General features: G+C 53.1%; 1 protein-coding gene across 4 annotated transcripts in view; it reads right to left on the reverse strand.

Moving 5' to 3' along the window:
* ALPK3 (alpha kinase 3) overlaps positions 1–11762 on the reverse strand; it is a 49926-nt gene extending 38164 nt beyond the window's left edge. Inside the window, exons 1-3 of one of the 4 annotated variants that reach the window (XM_059371519.1) lie at positions 11605–11762; positions 6516–6554; positions 2987–3108 (exon numbers count right to left, since the gene is read on the reverse strand). In XM_059371519.1, the coding sequence (XP_059227502.1) occupies positions 2987–3108; positions 6516–6554; positions 11605–11747 (304 nt within the window). In that variant the 5' untranslated portion in view covers positions 11748–11762. Of the gene's footprint in view, positions 1–2986; positions 3109–3217; positions 4085–6515; positions 6555–8259; positions 8349–11604 lie in introns of those variants that run through there. The other 3 variants (XM_059371523.1, XM_059371522.1, XM_059371521.1) reach the window with 3 other exon arrangements.
* Between the last annotated feature and the right edge of the window lie 8697 nt (positions 11763–20459).

The raw sequence follows: 20459 nt of genomic DNA on the forward strand, positions 1-20459 counted from the left end.
GAAAAGACACTCATATCAAGTTACATCCTTATGACACATCAGAACCTTCTTACAAGCTTCCGGAGAGGAAACAACAAACAAACAAAACCAGTCTCCTGTCAAGAATGAGGAGTTAAACCATCTTCCTGCTCTGAACATTAATGTTGGGAGAAAGAAGACAATGCAACAACGTCTTCAAAATGCTCAAGGACAATGATTTTCAACTTAGAATCCTATAATTCCATACCCAGCCAAACTCTCCATCAAGAGTAAAATAAAAAATTTTAAAAAATTATTTTTTCAGTCAGGAGTTGTCTAACATTTACTTCCCACATACTCTAAGAAGCTACCAAAACAAGAATGTAAATCAAAAAAAAGAAAAATGTGGACTATAAAAACTGGGAAATTTGTCACAGGAGAGAGGTAAAAGGGACATACAGGATGATGGTTAAGGGAGGTCCCAGGGTGCCAAGCGTGCATCAAGTGCAGAAGGCAACTGAGTCACACTGGAGCGGAAAGGCTCGAAGGAGAGATAGGTGACAAGGGTGTCATCACCACGCCTCCTGTTGTAGTGCCATCTCTGGTAGGATGTCTTCTTACGTGATGACACTATTGAAGGATGTAGTTCAGTAAAGCCAGAGAAAAAAACAGGAAAAAGGAACATATGAGATCCAGGAAACTGAATCAAACCCAGGAGAAAGACAAAGAGAAAACTTAGGATAACAGCTGTGTGTCTTGGTGTGCCTGGGTGGCTCAGTGGGTTTAGCCTCTGCCTTCGGCTCAGGTCATGATCTCAGGGTCCCGGGATCGAGCCCCGCGTCAGGCTCTCTGCTCAGCAGGGAGCCTGCTTCCTTCTCTCTCCCTGCCTGCCTTTCTGCCTACTTGTGATCTCTCTCTGTGTGTCAAATAAATAAGTAAAATCTTAAAAAAAAAAAAAAAACAACAACAACAACTGTGTGTCTGGGTCTAAAAGGCCACCAGTTGAAACAGAAGAACAGAGATCTCCAAGAGAGAGGTCTCCAAGGAAAGCAGCTGACAAGAATACTGATGACAGTCACCTTGTAGGAAACTATAGTTAAGAGGCTACTGAATGGGATAAGAAAATCTAGCAATAGATAGCAACAAAACAAAACAATTAAATGGAAAAGTTAAAGAAATACTAACAAGTAAAAAACAGAAGAAAGAAATGTAATCGTAGTATACTACAATCTTGAGTTATGAATAATAGTGCCTAGAAAGAAGGTAAACAGTAAATATTGATTTAAGCAAAAATTATGACATAAACTACATTGAGAAGATAAGTGAGGAGAAACAGAGAAAATGAAGACAGAGCTAATTTCCTAGCCACTGTAACAGGAAGATCAGCTAGCATAGAAACCCGAAGTCTCAAAAGTTAGCAACAGTCACACTATCACTCAGCATTGTGGAAATGTATACCCTTATAGCTAAACGTATACACTAATAGCTAAAAGGGGAAAACGGTTGCTTCTAAAGACAAACCGGTAGGAGGAGTGAACACTGTCCTTTGATGCTAGCGTAATTTAAAGATGCGCGTTATGTGCATGTATGCATTTGATTACATAAAAATTAATTTCCTTTAAAAAGAAGAATGAAGGACCTTCGATATAGGGAACATAGCAGACGTGAAAGCATACATCTGTGAAAGAGCCAGGTTTGTCCAGAAAACTGTTAGCGCCACAAGTCACAAAGCGGGCGTAAGCAAGCAGCCCCAAATGCTACAGAGAGCAGAACTAGCATTTCCTTCTCACCAACTTCGCAGGCTTTGGCAAGTCACCTAACCTATTTTGGGTTCTCCGTAAACCTGGACTAACAATAGCACTTACTTCACCGGGTTTTGTAAGAATCCAGGGACAATGGAAACAGATGAATGTTGCAAGACGGGTCATGCCACACAAATGTAAGGGATATTGGCAGAGGTCTGAGTCCCCTGGAACAGACGGGGTTCTCTGCCTGGAGCTCAGAGGCTTCTGGGTCAGGGTGAGAACTACCTGGGGGAACCCAGTCCCAGAGAAGCTGTTTAGATGGCTGGGGCAGACAGGTCCCCCAGAATCAGGGTGTGTCACACCTGGAAACCACCAATGCCTTTGATTTACTGGGGAAGCTGGGGGACTCTCAGAGGGACGCTTAACCTGGGCCCCTTGGTCTGATGGCTGCACGGCTGGGAGGGGCAGACCCGCAGGCCCACAGACAGGTCAGGCTGGTGTGACAGGAGGTCTGGAGGGGAGGCCATACTCAGGGCCAGCTTTCGGGTACACCCACCCCACCCTCCTCCCTTCCCAAGGACCATCACTCTGCCTCCAGTACTGCCAAATCCGGCCGTGGAGCTCAGGGAAAAGCGAGTAATAGTAGTCTTCATCTCTAGCACTTACATGGTACTCACTGTACACCAGGCACTATTCCAAATGCTTTGCAGGTTTGATGCAATTGGTCTCACAATAATCCTATAAGGTTCCTACTGTTATCATCCCCACTTTGCAGATGAGGCACTGCAACGTCGTGCAAGGTTCTGCAACCTCTTCTGTATCACATAGCTGGAAAGGGGACGGATGCGCCTTCCAGCCAGGTGATCTGCAGCCAGAAGCACTAGACATCGCTGTCTCCCAGGCTTGACACGCCCAAGCCTCAACACCCTCAACTCTAAAACGGGGATATTTGGGAAAATAACCTCAAAAACCTTTTTCAGCTGGAGAGCTTCTTCCCTTACAACTAAGAATCATTAGTTGTCTATGTTTGCCCAAGGGTTTAGAACCTTTACCGAAGATAGGTTCTGAAGAAGCGTGGGGTGTTTATGTGGCTCCAGAATGGGAGGAGAAAGGGACCCTAGCCCACTCAGGGAGATTCAGCTGGACACAAAGCTAAGGAAACTAATATGAACTTGCCCAGTTTTGTGCAAAGAGCCAACCCCTTCTGTGCCTGGACCCACAGCCCCCCGGGACCCTTCTGTGTGCAGTGACCCTGGTGTGCATCCTACAGAGGGCTTCATTACCTGTGACGATGCAGGTGAACTTGGCGTCACTGTCCTGGGACACAGCCCGGGACTTGAGCGTGGTCTCGAATAGCGGCTGGGTCTCCTCTGTTAGCTGAGCAATGATGGAGCAGAAGGTGCTCCTAGGAGAGGCAAAGAAATTTTCAGAGTGGTCTTCCCCCTACACCCCACCAAGATATCTGGTATCGCCCAGTTCAGGCTGGTGTTGTCCAAAAGCAACTTCGATCTTACCATATCCATCCATCATCCCGTGGCCACGGCTCCAGTACCTGAGCAAGTCTTTCTTCGAGGGAGCCAGATGTCCTGGCCAGGCGGGTGGCAGGGATGGAACCGAGGGGCTGGATGGAATCCTGATCCAGACCCATTCCAATAGGCAGGCTTCTGACCATGGGCCAGGCTCCTAAGCATGCTGAACCACCAGCCCTGGCGTCCCCTTCCCATCCTTGTCAGAGGGCCTTGCTTTACCCTCTACCGTTTATCTTCAGGAAAGCTCGTGCATGGGGGTGGCACACATTCGGACAGGCCCAGCCTCGGAGATGAAGACCCCAGCACAGCAGGGCTTCCATCCATGCCAAAGAGGGAAAGCCACTCAACCCTCAAGGAGACACAGTTCCGGGGCCTCTCCAAATGTTTGGGCTCAGAAGAAATGCCCCCGCATGTATGAGCATAGATCATAATAGACAACGAATAAGGCAGCCAATGCCCGGGGTCCAGATCCAAGGGTAGGCTCTCATTCATTGGGGTGTCAGGAAAGAGAGTCTGCTCTTGGACCCTCTCTGGACGCCACATGCTTGCGTGGATACATGGCTTCCAGCTCTGAGACCAGCCAGCGGGACTGCCAAATAAAAAGACCCACCCCTGCAAAAGCCAGGATTTTGAGTTCCATTGTGACGGTCTGCCTCCCCAAATTCAAGGGCATTTGCAGGCTCATGGGAGTCCAGCGTGGACTCACCAACACTGCTGATCCCATCAGGTCCCCTCCTTCCCAGGCGTGGGAAGCAAACCACCATGCCAAACCCTCTCACGGGCCAGCAGAGACACAATGCGTCCCTAGGCGTGAAGCGTTAACCACACAGCCAGGTCATCTGGTGCCCAAGCCGTGCCCAGCCCTCCCCACGCCCCCAACTCAGACAGCCCATTGTGAGCAGCAGTGAGGATGGTGAGGGGAGAAGTGATCAGAAGCAGGAGGGTCTGCCTTTCTCTGTGCCTCGGAGGAGGGGTGGTCACCCAGGCAATGCGTGTCTGCTCGAGCCCCTTCCACCAGGGGCAGCGGGGTCTGTGGGAACGCTGCACCAAGGGGCTATGACCCTGTGCTTGGTGGGGAGAAGCCTCCACACTCAACTCCTCGTTTCTGTGGCTGTCTTTCTGGACTTGAGGTTGAGGAGAAAAGTTCTAGCCCAGGAAACACATCTGGAAGCAGTGAGACTTCTGGACCAACAAGTGCTCCAGCCACGGGGTCTCCACGGGAATGCAGATGCCTGGGCCTCCAGGGAGTTGACAGTAGCCCTCCCCGACAAACACTACCCAGAAAGGGGATCCTAACTCTTCACACCCCTGAATGCTTGACCTGGGCTCGAAGTCCAGCTTCTAGGACACTCCCTAGGACACCCTTACCTAGAACTCCTCTCTCATATGCAACTTTTCCTTCTCTAACCCATTCAGGAATTCACCTCCTGGACACTCAGGAACATAACATCTGAAGGCGTTTCTTGCTGCTCTCACACTAAGACAAATTTCTGACTTCGGGGCATACCAAATCCCAACCGACAGCTGCCCAAGGAAACTGCTGTGCCCAAAGGAATTGGACTTCCATGATGTCGCAGCTAATTCAAAACATCCCTCATTCTGTCCCCCCTCCAGAACCTGAATCCTATCTTACTCGTAAACATGAGCCTGGATCTAATACCAGCTTAGCCTCAAGGGATGGAGCTGCTTGGACGAGTCTAAGGAAATAAGCTACCGGAAATGGGCTACCGTGAGAAAGCAGGGAAAGTCTGCTTCGAGGAAATTTGCGGAGGCAGTGCTTGTGCTAAATATTCAGCAGCAAGTAGTTATTTTGTGTCCGTACTGATTTTGAACAGGAAAGAACACTCATCTTCTCAAACTTCCCACACTAGGTTCTAAGCTACATTATAGAAAATGTTTGCATGGAAAAATCACACGTTAACTGTTCAAAGGCATGGCTAGCCGAAAGCCCTCTGGGAGGTAAGTGTGGGGTGCATTCAAGGAGACGGGGGAGTTCCTGCATAAGCTGTCCACTGAATGTCACCTCCCTTCTGTCCGCTTCCTCCGGACCACTCTGCCGGACTCTGGATGTGCTGCTTCCAGGGTCCTGGAGAGCCAGAAGTCCACACATCTGGCAATGGCCTGGTCCCACCCTGACACCTCCAAGCCTTTCCAACTCTGTGACTTCATAAGGAGATCACAGCCTAATCGTGTGTTTCTAAGGAACACCAGCATCACTGGCTTTTGTGGTGTTCGGAGGAACCTAATACTGCCCTTACATTAGCTTCTTTACCTTGCTTTAACTTCTAAGGTCCTTTCTCTTTTAGCACTTAGCACTCCCCTTAGAATTTGGCTGTGATGCCCTCTCTTCCACCCACCGAGACCCTGTACCAACCGAAGAACCAAGGTTCCACAAGGCTCTCCTACAGCAGAGGATACATGCATGGTAGGTCCCAAGCGTGTCTGTAGACATTATTAGCTAGTCGGGGACCATCTGGCTCTGCAGGCCTATTTCTCTGTGTACAGAAAGTGTAGGCACCTCTCTTCAAATCTACCACAGTCTGGGATGAGGCCCAACTGGTGGGAGAGAGCCAGGAAATGTTCCCACTTTATGAAAGTCAGCTCAGCCAGTGGTAAAAAGCTGTCCCCAGCTCGGGAGGAGAGGACAGGCATTCTGTGGGTGAACCCCGACTGTGGGCCCACTTGGGTCCTGCCCTACTTCTGCAGCGGGTTCTGGGAACAAGCAAAAGCGGTAATGCACTAACACGGTATTCCCTGCCCTCAAAGAGTGCACAGTCCTGCAGGGGTGGACAGAGCCAAGGGAGAAGGGAATAAGAGAAAGAGGTGGTAGAAGAACTTAAGGGACTCAGGAGGAAACCATTTAAGGCAGGAACCATGGTCAGAAGATCGGCAATAAGGTGTGCAACCTAGATGTGGCATGACAAACACAGGGGGGACCTTGGATTGGGAAGTGGGTCCCATGCCTGGTGGCTCGCTGTCCAAGCCCCGTGGTGCCTCTCCCGGGGGCACAGAGACATAGCAGCAGGCACCTCCGGAAGCCTTGCCTATTTCTGGGTCCCCAGATGCCTTTCAGTGGCCCATGCAGGCATCAGCTCCGGCCCCCGTGGGACCCTTCCGTGCTCACAAGAGTGCCCTCTCACACTCCCCGCCCGCCGCCCTCCACCCCTCCCCTCGCCCCATGCAGCCTCCCCCGATAGTGCACAGGCTGTCTCCCAGAGGCCCTTCAACACCCAGACCCAAGAAAAAGAAGCAGTCAGAGAAATGTAATGCAATGTGCGTTTACCTTCCAGAGCTGGGGTGAGACAACCGGTTGCTTGATAAGCTAAGCGAAAACAGCAAATGGAATCATTAGGCCAAAAAAGCAAGGAAAGGAGGCGACACCAACAACATTCTGCGGAGTATTAATTGGCCACCATCTGGGGCCCAGAGGCCTTTCTATTAAAAGGGACCAGCTGTCTTAGTTGGCCTGCTCTGGTTAGCGAGTGGCCCCACCCCCAGACACCAGTGTATCTGAAACCAAGAGCTCATTAAATGCAGCCGAGTCCAGAGGGATGGTTAGGCAGGAAGAAGGCTCCTTGGGGCTGCGCTTTGAGAAAAATGCGTGCCAGGCACTTGGGTCACTGGCCCCCGGAGAGGGGCTCAGGGCTGCCTGGCATGCTTCCGTACCCCGCAGCCCTCCAGCCTTGGGGGACAGCTCCTGCTTCAACCCTCGGTCTTTGCGGGAGAAGAGCCCCCATTCCTAGAAGGAGACAGGTGGCTTGGAAGAACACCCATTAATAGGTTAAAGTATGGTTAAAGGGGCCACACAAGGCAAACCAGCTAGAAGAGAAAAGAAGAGGAGAAAGACAAAGCAGTTAATTCAGCGGGAACCAGGAGGCACCCAGCTCCGTCAGACCAGCACACGGCCCGTGATGATGCCCACAGGCCCTATCAGCCCTCCTACCCCGGGGCAGCTCAAAGTGGACACTGGCCGGGGGGGTACGTCGGCCACTGGGGGCAGAGGACCCACACAGGGACACTTGCCTTGCCTCTCCATCTTTCCTAATATGATCATCTCTGGGAGAGTCTAGGGCCACTGTCCCACGGCCCTTGGGGAGACCTTGGGGCCATTCCCTCCACACTGGCCCCCTTCAGCTGTCCCTACGTCTCCAACTACAGCATGTTCCACTGACAGCCTGTCCCTCTATAACCAACACCCAGAACTCCTCCTCTGCCCCAAAACACGGCTTCCCCTGCAGGGCTCCTGGGTTTGCGGCCACCTCCAGAATCCTCCCAACTGTAAATCTGCCGTTTGGACTCCTCCCTCTCCTCCAGCTTCCAAGTGCAGCTGGTCCACAATGCTTGGCCTTCTTTCTCCTTTTTTCGCTACTCCTGCCGTGTCCTGGTCTAGACCCCCCCAGAGCTCCATTTCTGAGGACCACCTCGGCCCCCTTCTCCTTCACCCCCCATATCACACCACTTCCCTGAAAAAGATGTGACAATCCCCCCTGTTGAGTCTCAACTCCTTAATTGGGCAATTAAGGTCCTCCCCGATCGGCTCACACCCCCATGACCACTACGCTTCTCTACTTCCTAACACCCATGTTCCACGGGAACCAGCCCTGTCCCTAACTGCCATGGACATGTCCACTGCTGACCTCTGAGCCCATACGTCCATTCTCCCTGCTTGGAAAGCCCTCCCTCCTTCCGTCTGCTCCGCTAAACCCTGTCTGCCCTGCCTTCCAGACCGAGCTCTTTCTGTAGCTTTCCTGCTCCCAGCACAGTGCTCAGCAGACAGCAGGCATTCAACAGCTGTTTTTGTGGAAGGGAGAGAGAGAGAGAAAGAGAAAGAAGGAAGAGAGAGGGTATGCACGAGCATCTTTCAAACAGGAAGGGTGCTGCCCCCCAGAGGGAGCCGCTGCTCCAGAGAAGATGGGAAGAGCAAGGGCGCAGCCGCCTTTGCTCAGAGCTTTAAAAATCCTCTGGAGGCTGCGTGGGCAGAACCTCCCATGGTTCCAAGACACTGGCCAACTCCATCCTTTCCTGACCATGAACTTCCTTTGCCTTTCTCCTCGTAATTGAGAGATTTCTCCTCTGTTGGGTCTGGATTTCTTCCCTGGGAAGGAGAGGGAGAGAATCAGCTCTCTAATTCCAAGAGGAAAATGAAAGGTGCCCCCTGCAAGCAGATAAGACCCTGCGCCGGGACAGAGACCCCGCCCTGGCTCTCTCTAGAGAGAGCCGCTCTGTCCCGACCTGCTTTCTCTAGGCCTCGCCCTTCCGCTGTTAGCCGGGTCAGGAGGGGTCCTGCGCCACGGGGGCACCTTATCTTCAGCGGGTGGGAGCTCTGCATATGCCCTGTCGACGGGGCCAAAGCTAGGCTCGGGGCTTCACCCAAGCAGGAACGGCTCCTTTTACTGACCGCGAAGGGCATCGGACATTGGTGCAAAAAGTCCTAATGAGTTCTTAATGCCACCTGCATTGTGTAGAACGGCGATGCAGGGCCCAGGAAGGAAGGCTCTCTTGGTAAAGCAAGAACGTGAGCCTGGAGGGAGCCAGGACTGGCTTTGGAAACCAGGGTCTCCCATTCATCCTGGCTTTTACATATTCTGGGACATAAAAGGCTCTTGGAAAATCCTAGCCTGATGACTCAGGCTGAGCCCTCTTGCCTGACCCAAGTAGAACAGAAGAGGTCTTCCAAAGCTGTCTGTAGTAAACATATATAGGTTCTAGGGCTCCTCTGAGCCCAGGTGGACCAGGCTATCCAAGAAATGAGGGGGTAGGGATTTCTGAAACTTCTGAGTGTCTCTCCACCTGAATATAGCTCCTTACCCTGCTGTAGTCCCCCATGTCCCACTTCCTAGAGGGATGAGGTCCTAGAGGGCAGATGTCCTATGAAGCTGGACCTACAGGGATACAGGAACTACCTGTATGGTGGACCTCTGACCCTAGTGGGCACTGGAAATACCCTTGAGCTGACTACAGTCTGGAAACCACCTCAGGGCCGTGGGGTTAAGCAAGGGGAGATAGGCACAGAGAGCCAGGTTCTAGACCTGGGCCAAGGCTTCTGGTGGCCCAGCCCCCAGCCCAGCTGTCCATCAGCTCCCAGAGGCAGCCCATCCTCACTAGGCCCCTGAGAATGATGCCTCGTGAGCTCCAGGCAGAACAGGGAAGGCAGTGGATCTGGACATAGACCCAGAAAATGTTGGAACCAAGAGTGCGTGGAGAAGAACTTGCCTCTCCATCAGGACTCTGGGATAGTCAGGGTTCATCTGGGGGCTGCAGCCAAGGACAACTGGCCAAGTCCTCAAGGGACCCTCTTTCTCCTTCACCTCTTGGGTCCTCTTCCCATTCCCAAAGGCAGTCAGGCCATTGCGAGGGACAGAAGACCGCAGGGTTGCCCGCTCTAACGTGAGAGTCAGGCCTTGACCTAGGCATCGCTCCCCCCACCCCAACACAGCCATTCACAGTTCCATTCTCCCTTCTTTGGCCAGAGGCTTTTCCAGAGGTGAGATAAATCTGGACTTCCCTGTCCCTGAGGACCTGTGGGGGTCCAGAGCCAGCCAGCAGGGGCAAAACAGAGCCCTCTCTCCCACTGCCCCAGCCCAGCCTCCTCCAAACGCCTGATGAAAAGACTGTCCTTTGAAGAACTTTCATGTTTAGGTGCAAGGTGACTTGGACCAGCCACTTCCATCCTGCCTGCAGTGCTCAGGCTGGGACCCTGCCTTCTGCTCATCAGGTAGGCAATTAAAAATCATCTACCATATGTCCGCTCAGTGAGGTAGCTGTCCTCTCTGCCAGTCCAGATCCACTGCCTTCCCTGTTCTGCCTGGTTTTCAAGCCACCCCTCCCCCCATCAGGCTTCGCTTCTGTGGGTTCTCCTGGTGTTGACAAAGGCCAGACGCTGGAGGCAAAGCCCAGGCGAATGGCCGAGTCGAGTCGCCGTGACAAGTGTGAGACAAGTGTGAGGCTCCCACAAGGCACTCAGCTTCACCACAGATCGGAACAAATGCCTGAGGTTCACTCCAGTTTTTCCATAGAGCCAAGGGTTCAGAGGAAGGGGCATTCTTTCCTGGCAGCCAGGGGCCTCGTCCAGTCTGACTCAGTCACTAACACCAGCCCTCAGCCCTGCCCCAGACATGTGACACCATTTGACGAGTTTTATGCAGAAACCGGTTCCGGTTACATTTGAACTTTTCCAACTCCAAGGTCAACAGAACTCAGCCAATTCACGAGGAAGTGCCTGGGACTTTTCCTGAATGTCCTTGATGTCTGTTTTTGTGCTGTTTTAGAAACGGAGGACAAGAGGTCCCCAGACAGCTTCTCAGATGAGTGGCTGTTTTCTGCATAAACTACAAGAAGCCAAGCTCTGGGGCTGGGACACAACCACTGTCCCAAGAGCCAAGCATCACAATTCCCTTCGGAAAACGGGCTCCAGTGTTGGAGGGAAACTGAGCTGCTCGGAGGCGGACAGGAAATGTCCATGTCCGTGGCAGGGCACGTGTCCCTGGGTGTCTGGGTGCCTCTGAGTGCCTGTAGGCCTCTCTGTTGACTGTGTGTCTTTCTATCTGTGGGTAGTCTAGCTCCTAAAACAAAGAAACCCCACCCCTAATTCTTGGCGGAGTGTACAGACAGGGCTCATGAGCTGGAGCCCTCCCTTGGCATCCCACTCCCGCAAACCGGCAGGGTGCTTGGCTCCCTTGGAACCACAAGCTCTGATTCTCCAGACACGGCCACGCAGCACCTCGACCCACCCCTGTACCTGCCCAGCCCCCACGAAGATCCTGGGGGAAGACCCAGCCCTGGGCTCCGAGGAACATCTTATTTGCCCAGAAATAGGGACTTATTTCTTCCCGGTGAACCCCACCGCCGCACCCCCCCCCCACCCCAGCTAAGTGGCCCTCAGGCAGGGTGGGCCTCTCCTCCCACCCCACACCTCATGCTCCTCCTTAAACCCCCCGACACTGGGCCCTACCCTGTGTGCTCCCCGCCTCCCTAACAGCCAGGGAGGAATTTCACCACTGCCTTTCCTTATCGCTCACTGTGGAATCCGAGGCCAGGGAGTAGCTGAGTATGGGGTGAGGGGGCCGAGGGGCCGAGGGGGGACGGAAGCCAGGTAGGGGTAAGGCAGGCCTTGGGGGCCCTTGTGAAATCGCCCCCAGAGTACCGCCCGTCTCCGCTCTCGAGCCTCCCGTTGCCAGAGGCCCGAGGCCCCGAAGGCCCGGAGGGGTCAGGACGAGCCTTGACGGCCCAGAGGGCCACCGCGCCCCGGCCACCGCCTCAGGTCGTAGCCCGCCCCCACCACCCACTCCCCGGGAGGAGGGCGTCGCCTCGGCCCCCGCCCGCCGCCCGCCGCCCGCCGCCCCCAGCCCGGCCCCGGGGGGCGCGCCACGCACCTGGTCTCGGGCCGCACGCTGAGCAGGTAGCTGCGGCTGGCCGGGCTGGGGATCCACACCGGCCCGTCGTCCTCGCCGTCGCCCCCCGCCCCGGACCGCCCGCCCGAGCCCCAGCCGCGCCCGGGGACCCTGCGCGACCCCATCCCGCCGCCGGCCGCGCTCCCCAGGCCCCTGCCCTGCCGGCCGCCGCTCCCGCCCGCGGCTGACGCGCGCCCCTATTTATAGCCCCGCGGCCCGACCGTCGTCACCTGCTGCTGTCCCTCCCCCGGCCCGGCCGAGGAGCGCGGCCTCCAGAGGCGCGGGGGGGGGGGGGGGGCGCCTCCAGGCCTTGCCCGAGGCGGGGACCCCGCAGCGCTGGCCCGATGCGCCCGGGAGGGGCCGGGCATCCGGGCCAGAGCCTGGGGAGGCCTCCCGCTGTGCCCCAAATTCCAGGCCCCAGGACCCGGGCTTCCTGCCAAGCTTCCTTCCCTGGCTCCCGGGGCCCCTTCGCCGCTGGGGAAGCGCGGGCCCCGCGGCCTTCGCGCAGTGGAAGGTGCAGAAACCCCGAGAGCTGGTGGAGCCGGTCGGGCGAAGGCCGGGGGACATCGAGCCGCCTGGAGCCTGGACTCCACGCGGTGGGCGCCGAGGGAGCCGGCGACCAGGCCCCTGCTTCCTGGTGGCGGCCTCCGCTGGCCCTCGCCTTGCCAGTGACTGTTGGTCCACGACTTAGATGAGCCCACACATCTCCACGGAGCCCCTCTGGATGCGTCTTGGGTTCCCTTTCCATTATCTAGCATAGATGAAGGGCTCAGAAAACCCTTCTAGAATGATCGGACCTCCTACTCCACACAGCCTCCATTTCTGGGCACCTTGGTGGGAAATGGTGGAGTCCTAATGCTCAGAAAACTATTCAACCATGCAACGATTTCCAAGAGTAAGAATGTAAGCACTGCCTGATCCTGGTTCTGAATATTGGGAGTGACCAATATTTATCCATTCTTTTTTTCTCCTTTATCCTTGGAAGCATCCAGAAAGTGTGTGGAGCTGGGTGACTATGGTCCCAGAAGTTGCACACATGTACATTCCCCCTTGTTTTGGAAATGGCTCTTCCCTCCCTCTCCCAGTGTGGTCCCACCGGCAACCGCCTGACTCCTACACGACCCCATCCCTGGCCTCTGCTGGCTGGCAGCTGACTCACGCCAGGCTCATCATGGTACCGGGCTCCCTGACCACAGAGGTAAGCATCACCCCCAAGCTGTGCCAGTGGGAGTCCTTCACCAAGTTTTTTAACTGGAACTGGGGGAGAAAAGTGGCCTCTCTGTGCTGGGGAGCGGTGAGCTATGAGGTCTCAGCTCTCAGCAGCCATGCTTCCTGCCTGATGGAGGAGGGCCAGTCTGCAGCGGGGAAGAAGGAAGCTGACCACAAGAGGAGCAAAAGCGGGGGGCTCAGAGTCCTGATGGCTTCGGGTCCATCTCTGCAGGTGTTCCTGAAATCTGGCTTTATCCCTGACCTTCTTGTAGGTCGGCAGTCTGACCCGTTCGTCAAATCTGTGTACTAAAAAAGTTCTCTTTGCTCAAGCTGCTTCAAATCAGGCTTCTGTTGGGAGAATGGGAGTCTTGACCAATAAGAAGACAGTTTCACCCAGGGAGCCCAAATCTGTCTCCTGACCACATGCCTCCCTGTCCCCTTGTTGTTGGCTTTCTGGAGGTGCATGTGTTAAAGCGCCTCAGTCATCCACATCCAAATCCTTGAAAGCAAGCTTGAAGTTTTGGTGCATTTAAGTTGTATGAACACCCCTGAATCGTGCTAGGGCAGTGTGCTACAGGTAGGAGTCACGGGATCTGTGCTTTCAAGAAACTTTCGTCCAACCGGAAAAACAGGCATATAAATAAAACACAGCGAAGATGAAATGTGTAGTTTTAGAACTGTATGTAAGGGAGCATGAACGTATAGAGAGAAGAGTGGGTTGCTCGGGGTTTGGGTTTGGACAGTTCACAAGGCAGTAAACTTGAGAAGGATTTTGAAAATTACATAGGAGCTCACCAAGCAGACTGCTGGGGCAAGGGGGAGAGGACAGACAGAATATTCCAGATGGAGAGAAACAGAGTGGGCAAAGGCATGGAGGTACAGAAGAGCCTGGTGGGCATGTTGTTCAAATGTGAAGGAGGTGGGGAAATGGATAATTTAGGCCGGATCTAGAAGGTTTTTTCTGCTCCACCAGGAAGCTAGACCTCCCTTTGAGGCCAGCTCTCCCTATGACCACAGATTTGGTATCACTAATCACCCAAGTGACCCTCTAATTGATGAATTTCCTTTTCAAAAAGTGACCCACACAGAGGTCACCCCACAGCGGCCTACAAATGAATTAACGCCTCCCTGGGTTTGGGCCCCGCTCGCTAGCAACAGTGTTTTCGCAGCCAAATCATTTCACCGATTTTGAGCCTGTGCGTGCTCAGCACGAACTACTGTTCACCTAAGTCTTCCCTACTTCTGGTTTAAAGTCTTTTTTTAATCCCGAGTGCAAACTTGTACCATTTTTTAGTTAAAGCTCATCTTCCTAATCTCCCACTCCCTTTCCTTCTTGTCTAAACCTTTGTAATTTCTGCTCCTGTCAGCTAGTGTACGATCCATCCTTCCAGCTTCCCGTGGTGTGCTGACGTCAGGAGCAGACTTTCAGGAGGACAGGGGCAGAGCTGAGTAAGGGGTGCCAAGGCACTCGGGGATGGAGAGGTCAGAAAGGCACAATCTCTTTCCTCTCTAAGCTTTCAGTCTAGCAGGAGACGGAGGACGTGTTGAGGGCTGTCAAATCCTGGGCTGGGAGTCTAGGCACTTGGGTTCTAATTCTCCTCCCCACCGAGTGTGACCTTGGGCAGATGGCTCCCCGTCCCCAAGTTTTAGCTTTCTCCTTCGGAAAGAGGAATGAAGCATTCCCTTTACGACCCTGTAGGTCGCGGCTGTTCCTTCAGCACATATTTATTAAATAATTGCTAACGACTCTGTGCCGGGCATTATGCCAGGTGCTGAGGGTAGAGAAATGAAGGTGATAATCTGCACCTCGCCAGCCTGAAAGAAAGACAGCCTCGGAGAGAAGTTCGTGCAAGCTGCTGGGAGACTATGGAGAAGCTCATGCTATTCTGCATTTGGCAATAACCATCGTCCCCGGTTTGCTATCAGATACGCGTACTGATAAAGCATTGTAGGAATTTCTTACTGGTGCCAGGACCCCCTCTCCTGGTTGTTCTGAACTTCCCAGGGCCCTGCAGTAATTGGGCGCTTGTGGTAGGAAAGTCTTAGGCTACTGTTCATTAACATGTGTCGCTCGGCTGGGGAAGCTGGTCCCTGTCTAGGCACAGCTGTGGCTCCTGGGGCACCTCCCCCCCCCCAACTGTGCCCCTCGCATTGCGCTCTACGTGAGGGCCAACACGCCTCCTGTTCCAGCTTCGTTTCATCTCTTCCCCTTCCGCTCTCCTTTGAAGCAGACGTCACCCAACATTTACGAGCTGCCAGGACACCATTCCACGTGCCTCACCATCCTCCCCCTGAACTTACTGAGTTCAGGCCACTGCACAGTGAGCGCCACTGTGTACCAGGCTCTGGGTCCCTGCCATCAGCTCTGCCTTTCTAGTAACTCAGCCAACGCACTGGCAGCAGGTCCGCTGACCTCAGCCTCTCGAAGACCTTCACCCCCACTTCCCTGTAGCAACCCAATCAAATGCCCATCACTTGAACCTCAGCAGAGGAATTTCTCCACCTCTAAAATGCCATTTTGTTTTCTTTCCCCCTACTCAGCCTGCTGTCCGCTTTAAGGCAACTCCAGACCCCTACCTTGCCCTCCCGTGAGTTTCTCCTTGGCTCCTTTACCCACTGCTCCCCCATCCCCGTCTGGACACAGGCACCGTGTACGGAGGACAATGACCCTGACGACAACTGTACTCTTCTCAGAGGCCTCATCTCCCTGGGCCCCTGACCTTCTACTAAATTTGCCTTGTCAGTCCCTAACCTGGAATCCTGGCTGTGGCTTCTAGCGACAAGGCTGGCTAACTGGTTTCTAACCTCAATCCGGTCTCGGGCAGCTTGGCAATCCTTTCCCGGCTCCCCAGGCTGACCTTTTTCTTTCCCTAGAGCAACGGCTCCAAACAAGATTCCAACGTCCCCTTTGCTCTCCTGACTTGCAGTGGCCAACAGTTCCTCCAAAATATAGGGGAACGTGAGACCATCGGATAAGAACTTCCACTTTGAAGGAGGGCAGGCCAGCTGGCATCTCGGAGTCCTACTAACCTCTGCCTCAAAATGCACATTGTTCTTTAGAAGGTTCTCGAACGCCTACTGTAAGCTCTCCCTGCCCTCCCCCACCCAGCCTCCTTCCTCATGACCTAGGAGGAGGATTGTTTGCTTTTCCCTGACATATTTACCCCTTCTTTTCCTTCCCTCACTACCTCTGCTCTCAGAAGAGCTCAGAGGGAACCAGTCACATTATCAAGCAGTAATGAGTTACCGGAATTAGGTTATAAAGGGCAAACTTTGACCTCCTGAACAAGACAGAAGCAGCCCAATGAGCTGAAGCGGAGGTCAGAGCCAGGCCCGCCCAACAAGAGTGGCCAAAAGCCAGGCCCTGGGTGTTACAGTGGAGCTCCTGGGGCTCAGGGCTGGCTCCCTGGCCTGGAGCAGGGAGAGGTCCGAGTGCAAGGACACGTGGAAGGGAGGAAACGGGGGTGGGGGTCAGCGGGACCGCTCGGGGTTGGCAGGAAGGGGACGTGGTCAATGCGTCAATGCGTGGTATGCCCTCCACCTTCCGTTGGGAATAGTCGCCCTCCAGGCAGCCCATTTCGTTTTCAGGAGGCTTGTCCTTTTTTCCTTTTATTGAGTCTTATTCTGTTGTGCCCTCCGAGGCCACACAGAGGAAGTCTGGAGTGGAGGTCTTTTTGATAGAAAAGCCCTGGAAAGCTGTGAAAATACTGATCAGGGAACACACCTCTTTTTCTGATGAATTATCAGGTTCCTGCAGTGAGTCCTTGGGTGGAATGGCCTGGAGAGCCCTACACCAGGCCGGACGCTCCCCCTGGGAACATGTCCCCCTTGCCAGTGCCCGCCGTAAGCTGCTGGACTGTGAACGTCACGTGGCACTTGTGAGCTCTTCCGGGCACAGTACGGATATCGTCCATGCCCTTCTGGTTGACAGACTTCTTGTACCTGTGTAGACGTACACTGAGGTAGCCTCTTCCACAAGTGAAGGCGTAGGAACTGAGGTCAGAGGTCAGTGAGACCCTCCTTACGAAGCAACATCAGGTTCAACTCCGGTCATGCAAGCGCCCCAGGCCTGTGGCCAATCTCAGGGCAAGGCATTGGTAGCAGGGTAAGTGAATCAAACACACATCCACTCCTCCACTTTCTTCTGTTTTTCCTTCTTTTGATTGTACTCGTTTAAAAGTCTCAGCCCCGAGCTCAACAAAGCCCTAGATTTCCGCTGGTCCTGCCCCCACCACTGTCCCCTCCCCCACGAAGACCTACTGCCTTCTGCTGCAAGCTGCCCTTCCTGCTAGGGAATCTGCAATGCTCTGAAGTGCTCGCCTGACCTGCCCCCCACAGATCCCAGCTTGGGGGTCTGAGGCCCGGACCCTGGAGGGTGGAGACTCCAGGTTCTACCGCTCTGGGATGGGCAGGCCACTCTGGCGCTCCAGGGACCGGAGATGTGGCCACATCTGCGCTGGAGTAAGTGGACGCCAATTAAAGGATTACTGGCTGCAGGGAGCCACTCCTGATTCTGCTTTGATTGGAAGGGGAACAGGGGACTCAAGCACAGAACTGCTCCAGCCCAGTGCCCTCCCCAGTGCACTTACTCTGATTCCACATGGGATTGGAGGAGTCAGGAATTTCTACCACAGATGTAGGCCCTGTCCAGGATAAAGCGATCATGAGATGAGAGGGAGACTCTGTGGTCAGGAGGCAGCGGCGGTCACTTGGGCCCAGGACACAAGCTCCACACCCTCAGAGAGACCTGGGAAAGGCCCCCCCAGCCCAGGCTTCTCCTGGTCTCCTTGTAGGGCAAACCAGTCAGTCCTTCTCCTCCCCTTCAAGTCTTTCTCTAAGGACCCTTCTGTTTCTCAGCCAGACCTCAGCAGCTACATCTTCTCATTTTTTGCAACTTCAAGTGACTGCAAGGACTGCTCACCCAAGGTGCGCCCCGACAGACCATTTCTGAGCTGACTGGGACCCATCATGCTTCTCCTGACGGGCTGGGCCTAGTGTATAAGCCCATCACCGCCACCACCCTCGCCCGCCTGAAAAGTCGAGTGCTGTCTCCAGTCTCTAACCCCTCTACCTGTCCAAACTTTCCGGCTTGCCCACAACTTTCTACCCCTTCCTTGCTGTCCCCTTCCCACTGCCTACCTTGTCTGACACGCAGTTTCCCTGCATGGAAATCACATTCCAGAACCAGCCTGGGTAGAAAATGTGAAGCCTCCATCTCAGGCAAAGCGCTTCTTTGGAAGCAAAACCTACCCTCCTTCTCAGATACAAAAAAATATTCAGCCCTATCTCTGCACAGTGGGTCCTAGGGAGAAATTCCAAGCAAACTGCTCTAAGGACCAGAAAACCCCAGAGGAAAATAGGAATTATGTACAGAGTGCCCTGGGCTACCCCTGAAAAAGGGAGATGAGAAACAGCGGGTCTTCCCAGTTTAATGAACGAACACCTCACCAGAGAGCAGGTTACCACTCTTCAGACACCAAAGGCATGGTCAACATCCCCATCTTCACAGGAAGTGGAGGTCAGAGCTGTGGGGCTAAGCTGTAGAAGCAAGGTCGACCGGATCTTAGACTATCACCATGATATATAGATAACCACGCCCGCCCGTGAAGACACACGCGCTGCTGGTCACTGGAGCTCTCACTAGCTATGGGGGCTTTTCCCACGCAGAACTGCCTTAAATGGCTTTATCATGTCCTTTTGCCACATTACAATCGGTTACATATACATTGACTTCCTTTTCTAGCATTTATTCACCAAAAACTCAACTTCAATTTGCGATAGTAAGTATGACAAAAAATAGAAGCATCGTAAAAGGCCAATGCATGACTCAGGGAAGTAGCTCAAGAATTCCTCTGGACCCAGGCCCCTAATGAAAGCTGGATCTGAAGACACTTTTAAATCCTCAAGTCAACAGTTCAGACTTGGAAGGGACTGACAAGAGGTACTTATTCAAGAGCCAGACGCCATCTGAAAAAGCAATAATCTGATGCCGATTACAACATAAATAAATGCAAATGAAAGTGATAACTGCCTAGGGGAAAGGGGGCAGAGAGCGATCCTTTCTACTTCTGTATATGGCTAGACCAAGAGTCAATAAATAAAACAATTAAACAGGAGAAGAAATCTGATTAAGAATTCTTGCCTTTAGGCAGGTCTCCTCTCTTTTGGCATAAATATAAGGAACAAGAAGATAAAATCTAGCCAGATCTCAGGATCCCCACAGACTTAACCCAACACCCACCCCATTTGACAGATGGGGGTACGGAGGCCAAGAAAGATCAAACAACTTAGTCACTAAGCTCAGACTGGAACCCAGCGCTTCTGATTTCTAGTCGCTGGCTTTCTTCATTCTATCACATTGCCAGGAAGTTTAGTCAACGAAAATAGGAATAACCCCCTGAGGAAATAATTCTGCAGAAGCAAAAAGCTGTATGCGCGGGACTCTGCACCGCACTCACCAATCGGGAAATTTAAATGTTAAACTGGAAATGGGTAAGTAAATTGATTTGAAAATGGTTACAGTGATTGAAAATGAGGATTTAGGGGCTTTCTAGAGACATGGAACATGTCCAGATATAATGCCAAGTAGAAAAAAGTAGGGTACTGGGGCACCTGGGTGGCTCAGTCGGTTAAGCGTCTGCCTTCGGCTCAGGTCATGGGGTCGTGGAATGGAGCCCCGCATCAGCTTCCCAGCTTCTCCTTCAGCCTCTGCCTCTGTCCCTCATGAATAAATAAAATCTTAAAAGAAAAGGTAGCGTTCAAAATCAGAGACGGGGCAGTGCTAGTCACACCAAAATGAAACCCAGCCCTGCCCATTATGAGCTCCGTGGCCTCCGGGAAATTCCTCAACCCCTCTGAACCTCCAAAAGAACAGCAGTATCCACCTCCTAGGATTGCTCTGCGCCTGCATAAGAGAATGAACATGAGAATCCCGTGTGTTATGTAGAAATGTTTGATTTCTGTTACTATCACAATCATATCATATTTGGCTGTGAACTAAACAGGAGTCCAGTTGGAAAAGCAGTTGGAAATAACTGGACCCTGATACACAGACATGAAAAGAACCACAAAAGTAAGATGGGGTTACAAATACGCACGTTTTTTATTCTAATAATGTGATGTCATTTTCTGATCAGAGAGAGGCATTTTAAATAGGGACCTCAAAAAAAAAAAAAAATCCTATTCTTGGGACCTGGCTCCTTCAGTTTGCTCTTCCCTCCAAAGGGGCTCAAGGCTCCCCGCACCTACTTTCCTAAGACTGCTGTGGCATCTGTTGGTGGACATTGGTGGACAAGGTCAAGAACAGCCTGGATCCCTTGGAAAAGATGAGGGTGGGGTGGAGGGGTGACGACACAACACATTCTAGAATCCAGAACATCCTGCTTTGCTCAGAGCAGACCTGAGAGGACTCTGTGGCTACCAGTTGAATCAGATGCTTTCACGCGTGGGTGCATACGTGCCTCCATTCACTCACTCATCCCAACACTCTCTGGACCACTACTGTATGCGAGGAACTGTGTTAGGAGCTTCTAAAGAACGAGACTGATCCGCTGGATGAATTTGGAACAATCTCCATTACACAAGTGAAAAAAGCAAGCTACAGAACACTGTGCATAGAATGCTACCAT

Source organism: Mustela nigripes, chromosome 13 (genome assembly GCF_022355385.1).
Source record: "Mustela nigripes isolate SB6536 chromosome 13, MUSNIG.SB6536, whole genome shotgun sequence".
Lineage (NCBI taxonomy): Eukaryota > Metazoa > Chordata > Mammalia > Carnivora > Mustelidae > Mustela > Mustela nigripes.